Raw genomic sequence first — 14,476 nt, forward strand, 5'->3', positions numbered from 1 at the left:
TTAGGTTAAAGTGACATTATGTCCATCAAGAAATAAGTACACACTTTCCGATAAATGTTTCCAATTTCATATTTTAATTTTAATGAATACTCTACAACCAACATGGCAAACGGGAATTTCTGTATGTATTTGATAAGAGTGGGACAATCTTTTGATATTATTGTAGGCAGTATTTTTTTATATTTTATCCGAAACATTTCTTATTATCAATTATAACTCTATCGCCGCTAGAATAGTCAATCTTTTGAAATATATGTTAAATTCACTCTTACAACGTTTAATCCATTTAGTGTTGCAGATAAAGGGATATAAATCTTATACTAAAACCACGATATGATTTTAAGAGTTGTCTTTCTTCCAAATATTTACTACAATAATGGGCAATTTATTATTTTGTCATTTGTTGATTGCCTTACATTCTACAACGAGACAAACTGATTGTAAAGCAACGTATTTCTTCTTTGAAAATATATTCTAAATGTCATGTTAAAATGTTCTAATATCTTGTTCGATACTACTGAAATATATACGTTTTTGTCAATTTCTATTAATGTTAAAACATATCATGGTGATTTGATTTATTAATTAAAAAAAGAACAACAAATTTTCACAATTTCAAATTTGTATTCAATTTTATATACCAATAAAACAAGCTGAACTAACAGTCAGAGATAAACATTTCAACTATAGACAAACACTTTTTGTTTTTCTATAACCATTTACATAAATACATTCTAATTGTAGTATATATTATGAGAAATATATGTGTGTATATATATGATCACTATTATTTTTATTATATATGTATTTACATGTATATTACAAAATACACGTGCCATTGTTCGTTAGTCAAAAGCATTGTATATGTCGAATTTTCTAAAAAAATGTTGTTGTTGTTGATGTTTTTAAATGCTAACGATACAAGTTGTTGTATACAAAGACTTGCTAGCGGTTTCGGAAGGCAAGAAATAAAATTTATACATAAATTCACGTTCTGTTATTGTCTTCTATATAAGAATATAAATAATCAGATAAGAAATAATTCAATTAAAAAATGAGACTACCATAAGTGGAGAATCACAAACGGCTCGCAATTTTAGAGCCGATGGCATGGACGAGTGGTTAACGGGCAGGACTAGTTATCTTAGGATGCTTGCCGTGTTGGTTCAACTCCCGTTAAGTGGCAACACGTTGTTACATTGAGCAAGAAACTTTTACACGCATTGCTTAGTACTGATTGCTTAGTACTTGTTGGTTCCAGGAGCGGATTCGAAAGTGTTTCAATAAGCTTAGATAACTTCCGACACATCGTTTGCATATGATGTTTTGCTTTACAAGAATAGTATCAGGAAAATAAAGATTGTATATCAGAAGAAGCGGACTACTGCTTGGTTCCATGAAGCCGACTTCTGGTTGGTTCTATGTAGCGTACTTCTGGTTTGTTCCATGAAGCGGTCTACAAATTCGACTATCTACACCTTCTACAAATGGTTATCTAGGAAAAGGTAGTTTATATGGATAGTTATTATGGAAAGGCAAATGGAGGCATTGGTGGACAGACGATTGACTGTGGGAATATTTTCAACGATGTTCGACATCAGCTATGGGATGGTGCAGCTAATTCTAACTAAAGTTTTTAAAATGAAAAACGGGTTAGTGCATTGACAAGTTTTAGTGTTAAATTGTACAAATTATTTTACTATTAACATGTGTTACAAACTAAAACAAATATCAATGTTTTAACTGTAGCATTTTTTTTAACAAATAAATAGTAAGGTTTAACATCGGTTGTAGATGGTATTTGTTTAATACATTGGCAATTGTGTTCTGAATAGTATCATTTATTTGGCCGTATGTATGATGCATTATTATTCGGCAAAATCATATTTTAAGACAAATGATAGTTTATTACAGGTACGACCTTTTTCGTGTTTATTCCAGGAATGAAGTCATAGTTGAAAGAGTGGATGTTAACCCTAACACTTAATCAAGTATGGCATTTCTGCAGGACTTGAAGTTAACACAATATGTGACGAAATGCAGATTAAAGGGCCGCAGAATTAAGAATGTGTTCGAATTTAGGTTGTGATAGAAAATTTAATTTTTTTTTTCGGGATACTGAATGTATGTGAAAAAATGCTCTAGTCTTTCTTTGCTCGTGGTGTTTATCAGTTTCCTTGCACAAAATCAAAATTATGTTAAAAATGTTGGACAAACTTGTATTATGTATTTTTCATTGTTGAGCTGAATTGACAATATATTTCAAAAGATTGACTGTGATAATGGTGATTGAGGCCTAAAATAAAGAAAGACTGTCTCACTCGTTTTAAGAATTGTACGTTACAGGTTAATTTCGACGGATATTTGCTGAAATTTCCCTGGTCTGTCAGTTTTTTTTATCGTTGATGTGCAGTAAATTATAAAATAATTAACGGAATAATGGCAAAATGTACACTTATTTTGACTTTCACCTAGTCAGTCGATGGGTATAATGTCACTTTAATATAACTTTGCATGCACGGTGTCCGCATTTCATTTGTACCATTTATATTACAAATTTACAGGTAAAGAAAATAAGACAGATACTAATATAATAAAACCTTCATTGCTTGCAAATTATGATTTTTATTGAACGATGACTAACTAGATACAATATATTTCATAATCAGAGTCCGTATTTCAAATGGAAGTCGTTGTTGTAGTGAACCATGTCTGAAAATAAAACAATTATGTATAACATATCAGATAAAGTATATGTATCGTTATATAAGGCGGTATGCTTCATACAAGAACCGATTATTTAGAGAACTGCTGCTTATGTCGCTAATGTTTCCCTATGTCGCTAATTTTTCCACATGTCGCTAATTTTTTCATATGTCGCTAATTTTTTCACATGTTGCTAATTTTCCATATGTCGCTATTTTTTCTTTTAATGAGAAAAAGAAAAGAAAAAAGAAAAAACGTATAAATAGTAAGTGAATGAATATTGTTCAGGCCGCTTTCCGACATTGCTCATTGTCATATTTCATACGAAATATATGTAACAAAGAAAATATATGCATGTCTTTGTTTTAATTAAAAATGATCATTTTAAATGAAGTAATACATGTAGTTAAAACGCTAATAAGAAGAAATTAACCGATTTAAACGGCCGAAAAGGAGCGATGCGATAGTACATGTTAGTGTCTGAAACAAGTAACAAAAAAGAACAAAACAAAAAACAACAAAAAAAAAATATTAGGGGTAAAAAGTAAAAATGCCGTAAAATATTTTTTTTAACATAAATCAATAATAACTTACATGAGCCGTGAATTTATCCGCGGCCCCATTTTCTGCTCACATATCTACAACACATAACCATCTTGCATCGTTTACAAAGGTTACATGTGCCGACGTATATTTTGTATTTTGGGCATCTTTTCTGACACTTACATCTGTCGTATTGCCAGTGACGTCGGCGGCCGCTGTAAAACATGCCACCGGCACCGCCTCCGAAATACGCGCCGGCCCCGCCTCCCAAATAAGCGCCGGCCCCGCCTCCCAAATAAGCGCCGGCACCGCCTCCCAAATAAGCGCCGGCACCGCCTCCCAAATAAGCGCCGGCACCGCCTCCCAAATAAGCGCCGGCACCGCCTCCCATATAAGCGCCGGCACCGCCTCCCAAATAAGCACCGGCTGCAGAATATGGAGAGATACCGTACGAACGATACCCAAATCCACCGTCATCACCGTAGCCATCATCGCCATAACCGTAACCGTCACCGCCTAACCCACCGGCCATGTATCCACCGAATCCACCGTCGTATCCACCGAATCCACCGTCGTATCCACCAATCCCTGCACCGCCGCCACCACCACCAGCATAACCTCCCCAACCGCCTCCCCAACCACCCCTCCGGTAACGTCCCCAACCACCACCCCAATGACCTCTCTTCTTATGTCCTGAAAATGACAAACAATTGCAATATGTCATAGATAATATATTTAAAGAAAGTCCATGATGGCGTGATACGAAATGCATACATGCTCATTTTCACGTAAAAAATTAAAACCTATACATGAAATAAAAAAAAGGTAATTAGCCATTCATGCCATGCATAATATCTTTTATAAAGATGAATAAGAAATGAATTGTCATTCATAAATTAATGCTAATGTTACGTTATTAAGGTTTGTTTGTAAAATATGCTATCTTGGTTTAAAGTACCTGGATTATATGTACATAGGATAATTCAGATATGCATTTCTATCATTTTGATTATCCTGTGTCACCAATATAGTGACATGCAGCCTTCACATCCTGTGGACGAATCTTATTTATAAAATTATTCCAATAAAAACTGAACACAGCCGATAAATAAACGTTTCTGTAATTTAGCAGTAAACAATGAATAAAATAAAAAATAGCACCTTTCCAGTTCAACTGTTGTCATCTGTTCTCAGACAGTATAAAGAAACACCAAAAGGTCCATTATCAAGGTGCAATTATGACATTATATAATAATTTTTATCTTTTTATATTTATTTATTTATTATTTTGTATCATCACTGAACGATGTTAACATTTTTAATGATATAAGTCAATGTACTATAACTGCAGGCAAATATAAGTCTCAGAAATATATAGATTTTTGTACTGCTGTAGAAATTTCAAATATATTTTTAAGCATGTTTAGAATATCTAAGATGCTTATCCTCCCGAAGAAAGAACTAGTTTGTGGTAAAGGCGGAAGAATGTTGACAAAGTGATATTCTGACTTTCATACAAAATACAATATCACTATATGTGAACCTATTTCCAAAACGCAAGAGATAGCTTTGGTATATAGCCAATGAGTGACGTTTTGGAAATCAGGACATTTTAAACTAAACGTTACTTAGAAATTTAGAACAAGTATGTCACTAATGGTGGCATGCAACACCTTGTGAAATAGTCTGAAGAAGTATTTACATTTATAATATACGTATATATACGTATAAATGGAATATTGAGAAATATTGATGAAATACAATGCGTATTTCATTTTCCATACTTTAACTGTAAAAAAAAATCATATCACTCGAAGAAAATAAATTCCGTATTTATAGAAATAAAGTGAACATTCTTCTTTTTATTTTATGCTTTTCAGTGGAATTACTGATTTATCCGTGAAAATCATATTTGATAATTTCACAATGAAAGTTATCGAAATATAATTTCACACTTTTCAATGACGAAACTACTTTTTAAAGTTTTTCGGCATGTGGTACCTCGATTTATTTTTGCTGACAATTCTGACATTGTCAGGGCTGTTTACAGAAAAGCAAAGCTAAATCTAATAAATAACTTAAATTTCAAAAGTAACAAAAAGAAGAAAACTTACTTTAATTCATACAAATTTCCAATACCAAATATCGTCTCTAATTTTTTTGTTTCATTTTTACAGTATGAAAAATACAATTCCTTTCACATGCAAAACTGCTCTTGATGACAGTTGGGCATATTTAAGTATCCTAAGAGCAATATCTGCCTAATGCAATATGAAAACTTGAAAAGCAATGGCAGCCATAGGTCTGAAGAATAAGTAAACAACCCAGCGTTCGTATGGCAGCCTTTCAACAATTCCATGTTTTCCGATTTCAAAGCCACTTTTTTTAATGTTTACACATCTGTTCACACTTATTGTCTGAAACAATCCTCAAATAAGTTTTCTTTCTTCTAAAAAGGTGTATGACTAACAAATCCAAATGATATCCCTCTGCATCAAACACAATTGTTTTCCTCCCGTGAAATACACAATTTTAAAAAATGGCGGCCACTTACATTTCACAAAGCCAGGTCTTATATAAATTCGCAGGAAGTAACGGAAATAAGGCCGGATGGTGTGACTTTTCTTCTACTAGTTTGTTTTAATTATTAAAACAAGCGATCATTCATATTTTTAATAAAATGAATAATATCACCGCCATTTAACGTTGATTGTCGAACTTATTTTCAGCACAAGACTTCTTGTATTTTATTAGAAATTCGACTAACATGAGGCTACCAGTGGGGAGAACAGATTTTAATATTCAAGTAAATATTAAAGAAATATTCGTTTTAACTTGTTTTTAAGCATAAAATAAAAAGAAAATTTGTTTGTTTGTTGTGTCAGATGTAATTTTATTTCATCTCGTGAACTTTGAAAACGGTATTCGTCGCCACTCGTGAGAATACTGTTTTTAAAGCCCACTCGATGGAATAAAATTTCATCTTACACACAAACAAACAAATATCCTATATATCTATCATTTGCATGAAATATATTTCAACTAAAACGTTACTTATTTCTTATAAAAACAGCACTAACCTTGAACGGCGACAAACACCGCCAACAGGAGTAAGATGGTAACAGTTGTCTTCATCATGACGCTCTGTCTTCCGTTGAGACGCTAAAACCACCGTCTGCCGTAACACTAAATGACGCGGCTTAAATAGTATCTCAGTTTGACAAAAACTGATTACAAATGTGTAACATTTGATTAAGATTATTTCTACCTTTGTACTATGTGCTTATTTATCATGCTAAAGGGAAACCTGCACTCTGATGAATTACTTTTTCTACACGTGAATGAAAAATTATTCAACTGAAATTGCACGTGCATTTGTTAATCTTAGTGTTTAATTTTTAGAAGAATTATTTATGTAAGTAATTGAGTTTTTTTTTTATTAATTACTAAACTCTTTTTGTAAAATATTGCAATAATTAAATGGAAGTGATAGAAAGTTTAAAAAAATGAAAATGAATGTAAATGAAGACGCAATTGTGGTTTCTGTATAGGCTGGGGAGAGGAAACAATACATGGCAAGAAATAATGTAATTCATTCCTGCACCAAAGGACACAAATTGCGAAACAAGTTCTTGCAACTTATATTAATCACTTTCGAGTCCGCTTCCTGGAACCAACCAGTACTTGTGTCATATGAAGAAACATGGTCGTGATCCGATAAGGGCTCGAGCCCATAATCCCTGAACCCATAATTTCCTCGTGTTTGCTGTATTATACAAAGCAAGAGAAAATAAGCTTTGAACCCTTAACCTGGTGAATTTTAGTTATGGATTTGCTATTCTTTAAAGTTGGAACAGTTTATTCTAAGATAATCAAAATACAAATACTGCTATTGCATAGGTATGCAACCTCACTTGGTACTTCCCCTTTATTTACATTGGAGATTTTTATGATTTACCTTTTTTTAATTACTTATTAGAACTACAAGTTTATGCTTTGCCCTCGGGCCCTCGCTTTTTTTTTTATCTTACTGGGCTCCTTGTCGGTTGTCCGTTCTTTGTTGCTGGGTTTTTGTTGGAGATGCGCCCATTGAATGTCGTTCTTTATTAATGACCTTCTTTTTCATATTTTATACTGGTGGCAAAGGTTATTCACTTAAGGCTCAAGATGTTAAAGGGGTAATTTACCCCCACATAGCTACGTGAACTTCCTTTTCTATTTTAGATACATTTGATGGTATTCTAATCATAGGGGTGGGTGGCTAAAGTAAATTGTTATCTGGGTGTAGGTTTTATGATGTATACACTAGTTAGAGTGATTGAGACTAAAACAATCAAGTTAATTTTTTTTAATCTTGTCTTATATCTTAACCTTTTTTAAATACAATGTATATTAATCATAAATGATAGCACCAGAGCATCTTTGCAAGCTGCCTTATATTTTACTAGAAAAAATACAACGGAATCCCTAAAAAACACTTAAAACGGCAATATTGAAAATGTTGCCGTCTCGGTTTGACGAAGGTAGTGGCAAGTACAGACTACCGTCCACAACCCCCTAGTACCGGTTTAAGTAGAATTCATTATCTAGACATAAAATGGTGAAAATTATAATTTAGAAACATCTACTGATGTTTCCAGCTATCAAGATCAATGTATACATGTACAAGAGGATAATAAGTAAATAAGTAAATAAATAAATAAATAAATAAATAAATAAATAAATAAATAAAAATTCACTTGTTCATTCTGCTTGTTAACTCGAGATATGAAAATGATAAAGCCATGTTTATTTGATCGAAACTCAATTGATTTTTACGAGTATCATAAGTAAATTATTTTTACATAGGACTTCGAATGCGTTTGAATGTTTAATGGACCGAGATCTATAAAGAAAGCTCAATTGAACTTAAAAGGTCCGAGTACTTATAGTATGATATACTTACAGAATTACAAAAAAAAAAGAAAAAAAGAGAAAAAAAAGAAAAAAAATCCTATAGAAGCTGAGGTGGAAACACAAAAGTCCCTGTATTTAGAAGACAACTATCTTTTAAATAACAGTGCCATTTCACCTTTATTCAAATAACGTTATTGTTTCCTTTTAATATTTAGAAAGGTCGCCCTGCACGCGAAAGTTAAGTTGGTTCTATATTGCATGACCATTAATGTACTTTGAACACTTTTGTCAATAAAGAAGTTCAGTGAAAAAAAACAAAATTGCAACAACGTTTTCATATAATTATTGCCAAGCTTAATCAGTGTTTAGTTTTTATTTCATTAGCCTATTTCATGTTAATTGTAGTTTTTGTTAATGACACACTTTAACACAGAAATTACACTTTTAACACTAGCCAAGTCAGCACTTTAGAAAACTTTAAAAATGTAAATAATTAATCAAGATTACCGAGAAAAGAAAACAACAAATAGTTGCGACATTTAAAAGAAAGAAAGAAAAAAAAACATAGACATTGTAACGGGATTTTGTATTCATGTTATCAAACATTGTGTCATCTTTTTGAATTTAGTCTTAAATTAGTCTGTTGTAGGCACATAATATATCAAATTTAAATAGGTCTAATTAATAATAATTTGTCTCAGAATTTCGCGTGATTATCTTAATTTTATTGCTTAATCATCAAAACATGTACGGTGATAAAGAGGGGATATGAAGTTTTAGGTTTATGTGCCACTTTGATACGGTGTTACAATCTGATAGTGAACATGTATATGAAATATTTAAAGTGAATAGCTTTAATAGTTTCTGTGAAATGGCATTTTTATTTTTTTAAAAAAAGGTTTACCAGTGTCGACACTGGCGGGGAAGTCATGAAAATTAGAGCTGCAAATGATTTCATTATTATTTGTAAGCTTTTATTATAAAATAATGAATTATATTTTATGTCCTGAATCATTTTATAAATAGGAATTTACAGAATTCAGTTGTCTCCTAAAATGAAAAAATCTTTACAGGTATCAAATCCATAAATTCCTAAATGATTTTACATTTCTTTTCTGGTCTTTGATGCCAACAAACGATTATAAGTTGAATATACAGCTAGAGGAACCAAGTGGTACACCGCATGGCAAGTCTTATACGATTACTAAAGCAATGTATAGTCCAAATATGTTACCGTCAATGGAGAGTATCCTGTTTTATTATGCCTCCGAATTATATTGAGAAAATACGACATGTGGCCTTAAACTATGTTATGGTTTCACGCGTTCAAATATATTGTACGTCATTAGATTTGTTTTCGGAAGAAGAATTTAATGCTCTTTTTGACGTTAACCGTCTTTAACGTAAAGAATAACACGCAACAGAGCACACGTAGTGAACAGTCATTTAATGAGTCTGATAACAATTCAAAAATGCGAAAAATCCAAATGATTTAGAATGTGTTCTGTCTACTTCTATTTGGAGAAATGAGATCGCAGATACATTGTATTTTTGATCATAAATAAGCCAAAATATTGTTTGAAAAGTTTGATATTTTTAGCTTCTTCTAAATAAAGAAAATATTAAGTTACGTTTTCTTTATTCACTGTTACAATGCATATACGAGTGATATTTTTGTGCAATAACTTAGCAAGACAATCAACAATCAACATTCAATGTCTAGCTTTACACTCATCATTCAGTTCAGATGAAAGTAAGTCAACTTTATTCACTATACATTGTTCATTGTAGTGAACCACCGAGAAGTTGTAAGGCAAATTAACTAACGTAATGAGGACATGTATCAGACGACAGACAGTAATCCGAGGACATGTCGTATATTGAGGAAGGACCAGGATTAGTATGAGCATTGCAAGCGAGAATATCCATATATAAAGCAGAGGCGAAGATATATTAATGAAGTATTTGTTGATATCATTAACAATATTATTAGTTTTGAAGAATATCTTAGCTGAATTCTTCAACTTTGGTATCTAATAGAGAAAGTAACAATAATTTGACGACTTTTCAAAGTCAGATTTAATGGAAAAGAGGCTATACATTTTGGATACCAAAACAAGACATTAAGAAAAAAATGAAAAGAAGCGAAAAATTTAAGGAAAAGTTATAAACAGGAAGAGGTTTGCTTGATTTTTTAAAGGCTTTGGTCATGGTTGGTTAATAAAGGAAAAGCTTTACTTTTTCTCGCAAACCAGCAATTTAGTAAACGTAAAGTGAAAAAGGCGATATGAACAAGTAAATCAGTTGGGAATGAATAGATATATTTGATACCGTTAATCATTTTATTGTTTTTCATCATTTCATTTTATTTCGCTATTTAATTTCATAAAAGTATATGGACTACAAAGTAATTGAACATTCTTACTTATGATCTATAATAAATCTATAATTTAATTCAATACCGCTCTTCGTAAATGTATCATTCAATAACATTGAAATAAATGCTTCAAACAATGCTCTTGGGGGGGGGGGGTGGAATAAAAAAAAAAAAAAAAAAAACAACTGAATTTTTCATTTCATAGAAATCTGTTCAAAGTTTCAAATATAATTAAAATACTATTCAAATCTGTTTAATGACTGTTAAAAAATTCAAATCCATTATATTTTGCTTAACCTTACAGTCGTGCAAAACATCATAATTATTTATATGATTCAAAGACATGATAATACATTTATAAAAGAGAAATTGAACAATGGCAAACTATAAACATATTGCGGAGGTAAATATCATACTAAAAGTTGCACATCCATGGAGATTTAAACTCAAAACATCATTTTTATATCTTTAAACGCCCTACGATATTCGGACTTCTCATTTCCATACCCACGTTCCACAGTATAGGTCATATCGCGACGTTCCAGCTTAACTGGTGGAGGAAGACCTCAGGTGCCCTTCCGTGCATTATTTCAGGCCCGAACGGGCACCTAAGTAGAACCACCGACGTTCCGTAAGCTAGCTGGATAGCTTCCTCACATGAAAGAATCCAAAGTCCCTGTCGGGATTCGAACCCACAGCGGTGAGGGGCAAGTGGTTTGAAGTCAACGACCTTAACCACTCGGCCACGGACGCCCCTCACCAGATTGTAGTCGATACTTTAATTGTATTATATTGCAATTAAATTGCAATTTATGATAATTAAATAACTTTTATAATCTAGTATTATTATAATGGTACGTCCTAATAATAACAATTTTTATGGTGTTCGACTAATATTTTCACATTGGAATTAGGATTATATTCAACATTGTCAAGAAGATGAGTCTAAATATCATTTTATTTAGCAAACAGTTTAAAACATTGTCTAATTTCTGCTGTAACATATCTTTTATTAAACCCATATGTAATAGACATAACATTTTTTGTACCAGTATTTGAACATTATTTAGCTGTTCATATTTGCACTTTATTTATTTTAATACTTGTTTCAAGTAATCATGTTTCAAGTTATTCTAATGTCATTATTTGGATATGTATAAAAACTACATGAAGATATGGAATAATCGACGTTTAGCATAAGTTGCCGAGGACATCATTCTAGTGTTATAATTGTTTATGTCATTGAAGATATTTGATTTAAATACTTAATGTTGAAGATTGAATTCCGCTTAAGGCGGTGCTAGGAGGGGTGAGCGCTTAAGGCGGTGCTAGGAGGGGTGAGCACTTAAGGCTGTGCTAGGAGAGGTGAGCGCTTAAGGCGGTGCTAGGAGAGATGAGCGCTTAAGGCGGTGCTAGGAGGGATGAGCGCTTAAGGCGGTGCTAGGAGGGGTGAGGGGTGTTATACTTTCCGTTATCTCTCACTAACTAACTTAATTAAAGTGCACCTACAATTTGAAACTGTTTGGTATGGATGCTTTATTTATTTGTTCGTAATTTCTATTAATTTACCAAATATCATACATTGATATACATTGGCGTGGCGGCATTGTTCAGAGTTTTGCGTCTTCAAAAAATAACTAAGCTTCTGCATACATTATTCGTGGCGATGGAGATTTCATATGAAGCCTTATGGATAGATAATAATAATAATAATACACGTAGCAAGTTACAAGCTTTATTTACTGCATGAATAAACTAAATAACATATGAAATCGAAGTCCGTTTTCAAAAAAAGTCGTTCTCTGTCCTCACGCATATCTGAAAAATGAAAGAATCCTTTTGAATTACAAAACAATTTAAAACGGTCATCTTTATTTTAAGTCCTTTAAATGAAATATGTAAATATGTGTTTACAAAGATTTTACAACACACATACACATATGTATAATACAATAAATCGGTTCACTGTTAAATTTTTCAATAAGAAACGGAAATATTGAATTAATAGAAATCAGTATGAGAAAATATCATACGTGATTTCGTTATTAAAATTATCTTTGTTTATTATGTTTTACTTGAAAGTATAAAATAATGACTTACAGGTCAGGTTAACTTATCCGAGGCCCCATTTTCTGCTCACATATCTACAACACAGTACCATCTTGCATCGTTTACAAAGGTTACATGTGCCGACGTATATTTTGTATTTTGGGCATCTTTTCTGACACTTGCATCTGTCGTATTGCCAGTGACGACGGCGACCTCTGTAGGAATATAGTCCTGCACCTCCCCCGCCATTGAATCCACCTGGTGAAAATCCCCCAATGCCACCGCCAATTCCTCCTGCCCCAAGGCCAATTCCTCCTGCTCCTCCAGCAAGGCCAATTCCTCCTGCCCCAAGGCCAATTCCTCCTGCTCCTCCAGCAAGGCCAATTCCTCCTCCCCCTCCAGCAATTCCATCGAATCCATATCCACCATCATACCCATATCCATCTCCTCCTCCTCCTCCACCAAATCCGTTGTATCCACTGTACATGCCACCACCGCCACCACCACCACCGCCACCACCGCCCCAGCCCCAGCCGCCTCCGCCTCCGCCACGGCCCCAACCGCCTCCGCCTCCGCCATGGCCCCAGCCGCCTCCGCCTCCGCCACGGCCCCAACCGCCTCCGCCTCCGCCACGGCCCCAGCCGCCACCGCCTCTCCAGCCACCGCCTCCGCCGCCTCCCCACGGATGTTTCTTATTATGGTTCTTCTTTCCTCGCCCTATTAGTAGTAATGAGTAAATAGCATAGAGAAAGTTGATAACGCAGCTTTAGTAAAAACGTGTCTGACAATATAAAATAGAAACGCAATTTAATTGATAATTACTTAAATTAAATAGAAATATATTTATTATACTCATAAACATGTATTACACTGGACATATTTGAAATGTACCAGTTTTGAAACTTTTATGTGCCGTATCTTACAATAAAGTAGTAATAAAGATCTTACCGTTTACGACGACAAATAGCGCCACAAGAAGGAAGAAAACTGCCTTCATTTTGACGTTTTATTATGTAGATCGACAGACTTCTGCATTGAGCAAGAAATGGTGCACCTTATATAGTATCTTTGCTTATAAAAATTAATAAAAAAGTAAAAGAAATATATAAAATTAAGTAGATTAAAGTTAACCTCTCTTTAATTAGTTGACATATAATGTGAGAGACGTTGCAATGGATGGTACTCATGATGGATGGCTCAATTGAGCATGCGCGTGGTGGAATACTAAGGCTAAGAACATACTCCAATTTGTGGATGTTGTTGGGAAAAAATATAAATTGATCGGTTTGAAACCTTACATAAATCAGCAAATGTCAATCACTAAGATACGGGAAAGATTGATATAAAGCACACCCTATCTGTTAATTTCTAACAGTTGTAGTGTTGCCACGCCATCTAATCGTGCATGCTTTTTGTCCCCAAAACATCAAATAACTGGAAAAATGTATGGAAAAAAGTTTATAGTTCATGATTAATGCACGTTCTTGAGTAGTTTTATGAACAACTTTACATCTTTACAATTTCTATTAAAATAAAGATTGTATGCTAAATATAAAGTTTAAATTATCTTTTAGTATGTTTAAATTTTATAAAAGTAATTATATGTCATTGAAAATTACAATTTCTTTTATCTCATTTGCAATCTAAAATAAATGTAGATTAAATATAAAATTAAAACAACACCAGTATTGATTCATGATCTTAAATAGTAGTACATTTTTACTTATGAAAAGATTATTTATAATACATGTATGTGTTAAAAAGGTTAGATTCCAACTACAGCATTTTGCATGACTGTTACCTTATATTGCATTATATGACATAAGATGAAGAATATGGTAGATTGTTTATCTTTGTTTTGATGATTTTGAAGGAAAAAAAAGCCACAACTGTTTTATTTTCATT

At 33.0% G+C, this 14,476-nt stretch overlaps 2 protein-coding genes across 2 annotated transcripts; both read right to left on the reverse strand.

Annotated features, from left to right (window-relative positions):
- Positions 1-2,605: 2,605 nt before the first annotated feature.
- LOC132754843 (acanthoscurrin-1-like) lies at positions 2,606-6,544 on the reverse strand. The gene is made up of 3 exons (XM_060745569.1): positions 6,330-6,544; positions 3,301-3,942; positions 2,606-2,712 (listed from the first exon to the last, which is right to left on the reverse strand). The coding sequence occupies exons 1-2, from the start codon at positions 6,385-6,387 to the stop codon at positions 3,314-3,316; spliced, it is 687 nt and encodes a 228-aa protein (XP_060601552.1). The 5' UTR covers positions 6,388-6,544; the 3' UTR covers positions 2,606-2,712; positions 3,301-3,313.
- A 5,699-nt stretch (positions 6,545-12,243) lies between these two features.
- Positions 12,244-13,667, reverse strand: LOC132754824 (uncharacterized). Its single transcript, XM_060745542.1, has 3 exons — positions 13,520-13,667; positions 12,623-13,288; positions 12,244-12,340 (listed from the first exon to the last, which is right to left on the reverse strand). Exons 1-2 carry the CDS (start codon positions 13,566-13,568, stop codon positions 12,636-12,638), a joined length of 702 nt encoding a protein of 233 aa, XP_060601525.1. The 5' UTR covers positions 13,569-13,667; the 3' UTR covers positions 12,244-12,340; positions 12,623-12,635.
- Positions 13,668-14,476: the final 809 nt, after the last annotated feature.

Source organism: Ruditapes philippinarum, unplaced genomic scaffold (genome assembly GCF_026571515.1).
Source record: "Ruditapes philippinarum isolate M1 unplaced genomic scaffold, ASM2657151v2 ctg482_1_1_1_1, whole genome shotgun sequence".
Taxonomy (NCBI): Eukaryota; Metazoa; Mollusca; class Bivalvia; order Venerida; family Veneridae; genus Ruditapes; species Ruditapes philippinarum.

Bases quoted from the DNA above. Each gene is read 5' to 3' on its own strand.
- LOC132754843 (XM_060745569.1), bottom strand. From the start codon at position 6,387: ATGATGAAGACAACTGTTACCATCTTACTCCTGTTGGCGGTGTTTGTC. The intron at 3,943-6,329 runs GTTAGTGCTGTT...TGTCATTTTCAG, and splicing joins GGTGTTTGTCGCCGTTCAAG to GACATAAGAAGAGAGGTCAT.
- LOC132754824 (XM_060745542.1), bottom strand. From the start codon at position 13,568: ATGAAGGCAGTTTTCTTCCTTCTTGTGGCGCTATTTGTCGTCGTAAAC. The intron at 13,289-13,519 runs GTAAGATCTTTA...TACTACTAATAG, and splicing joins GCTATTTGTCGTCGTAAACG to GGCGAGGAAAGAAGAACCAT.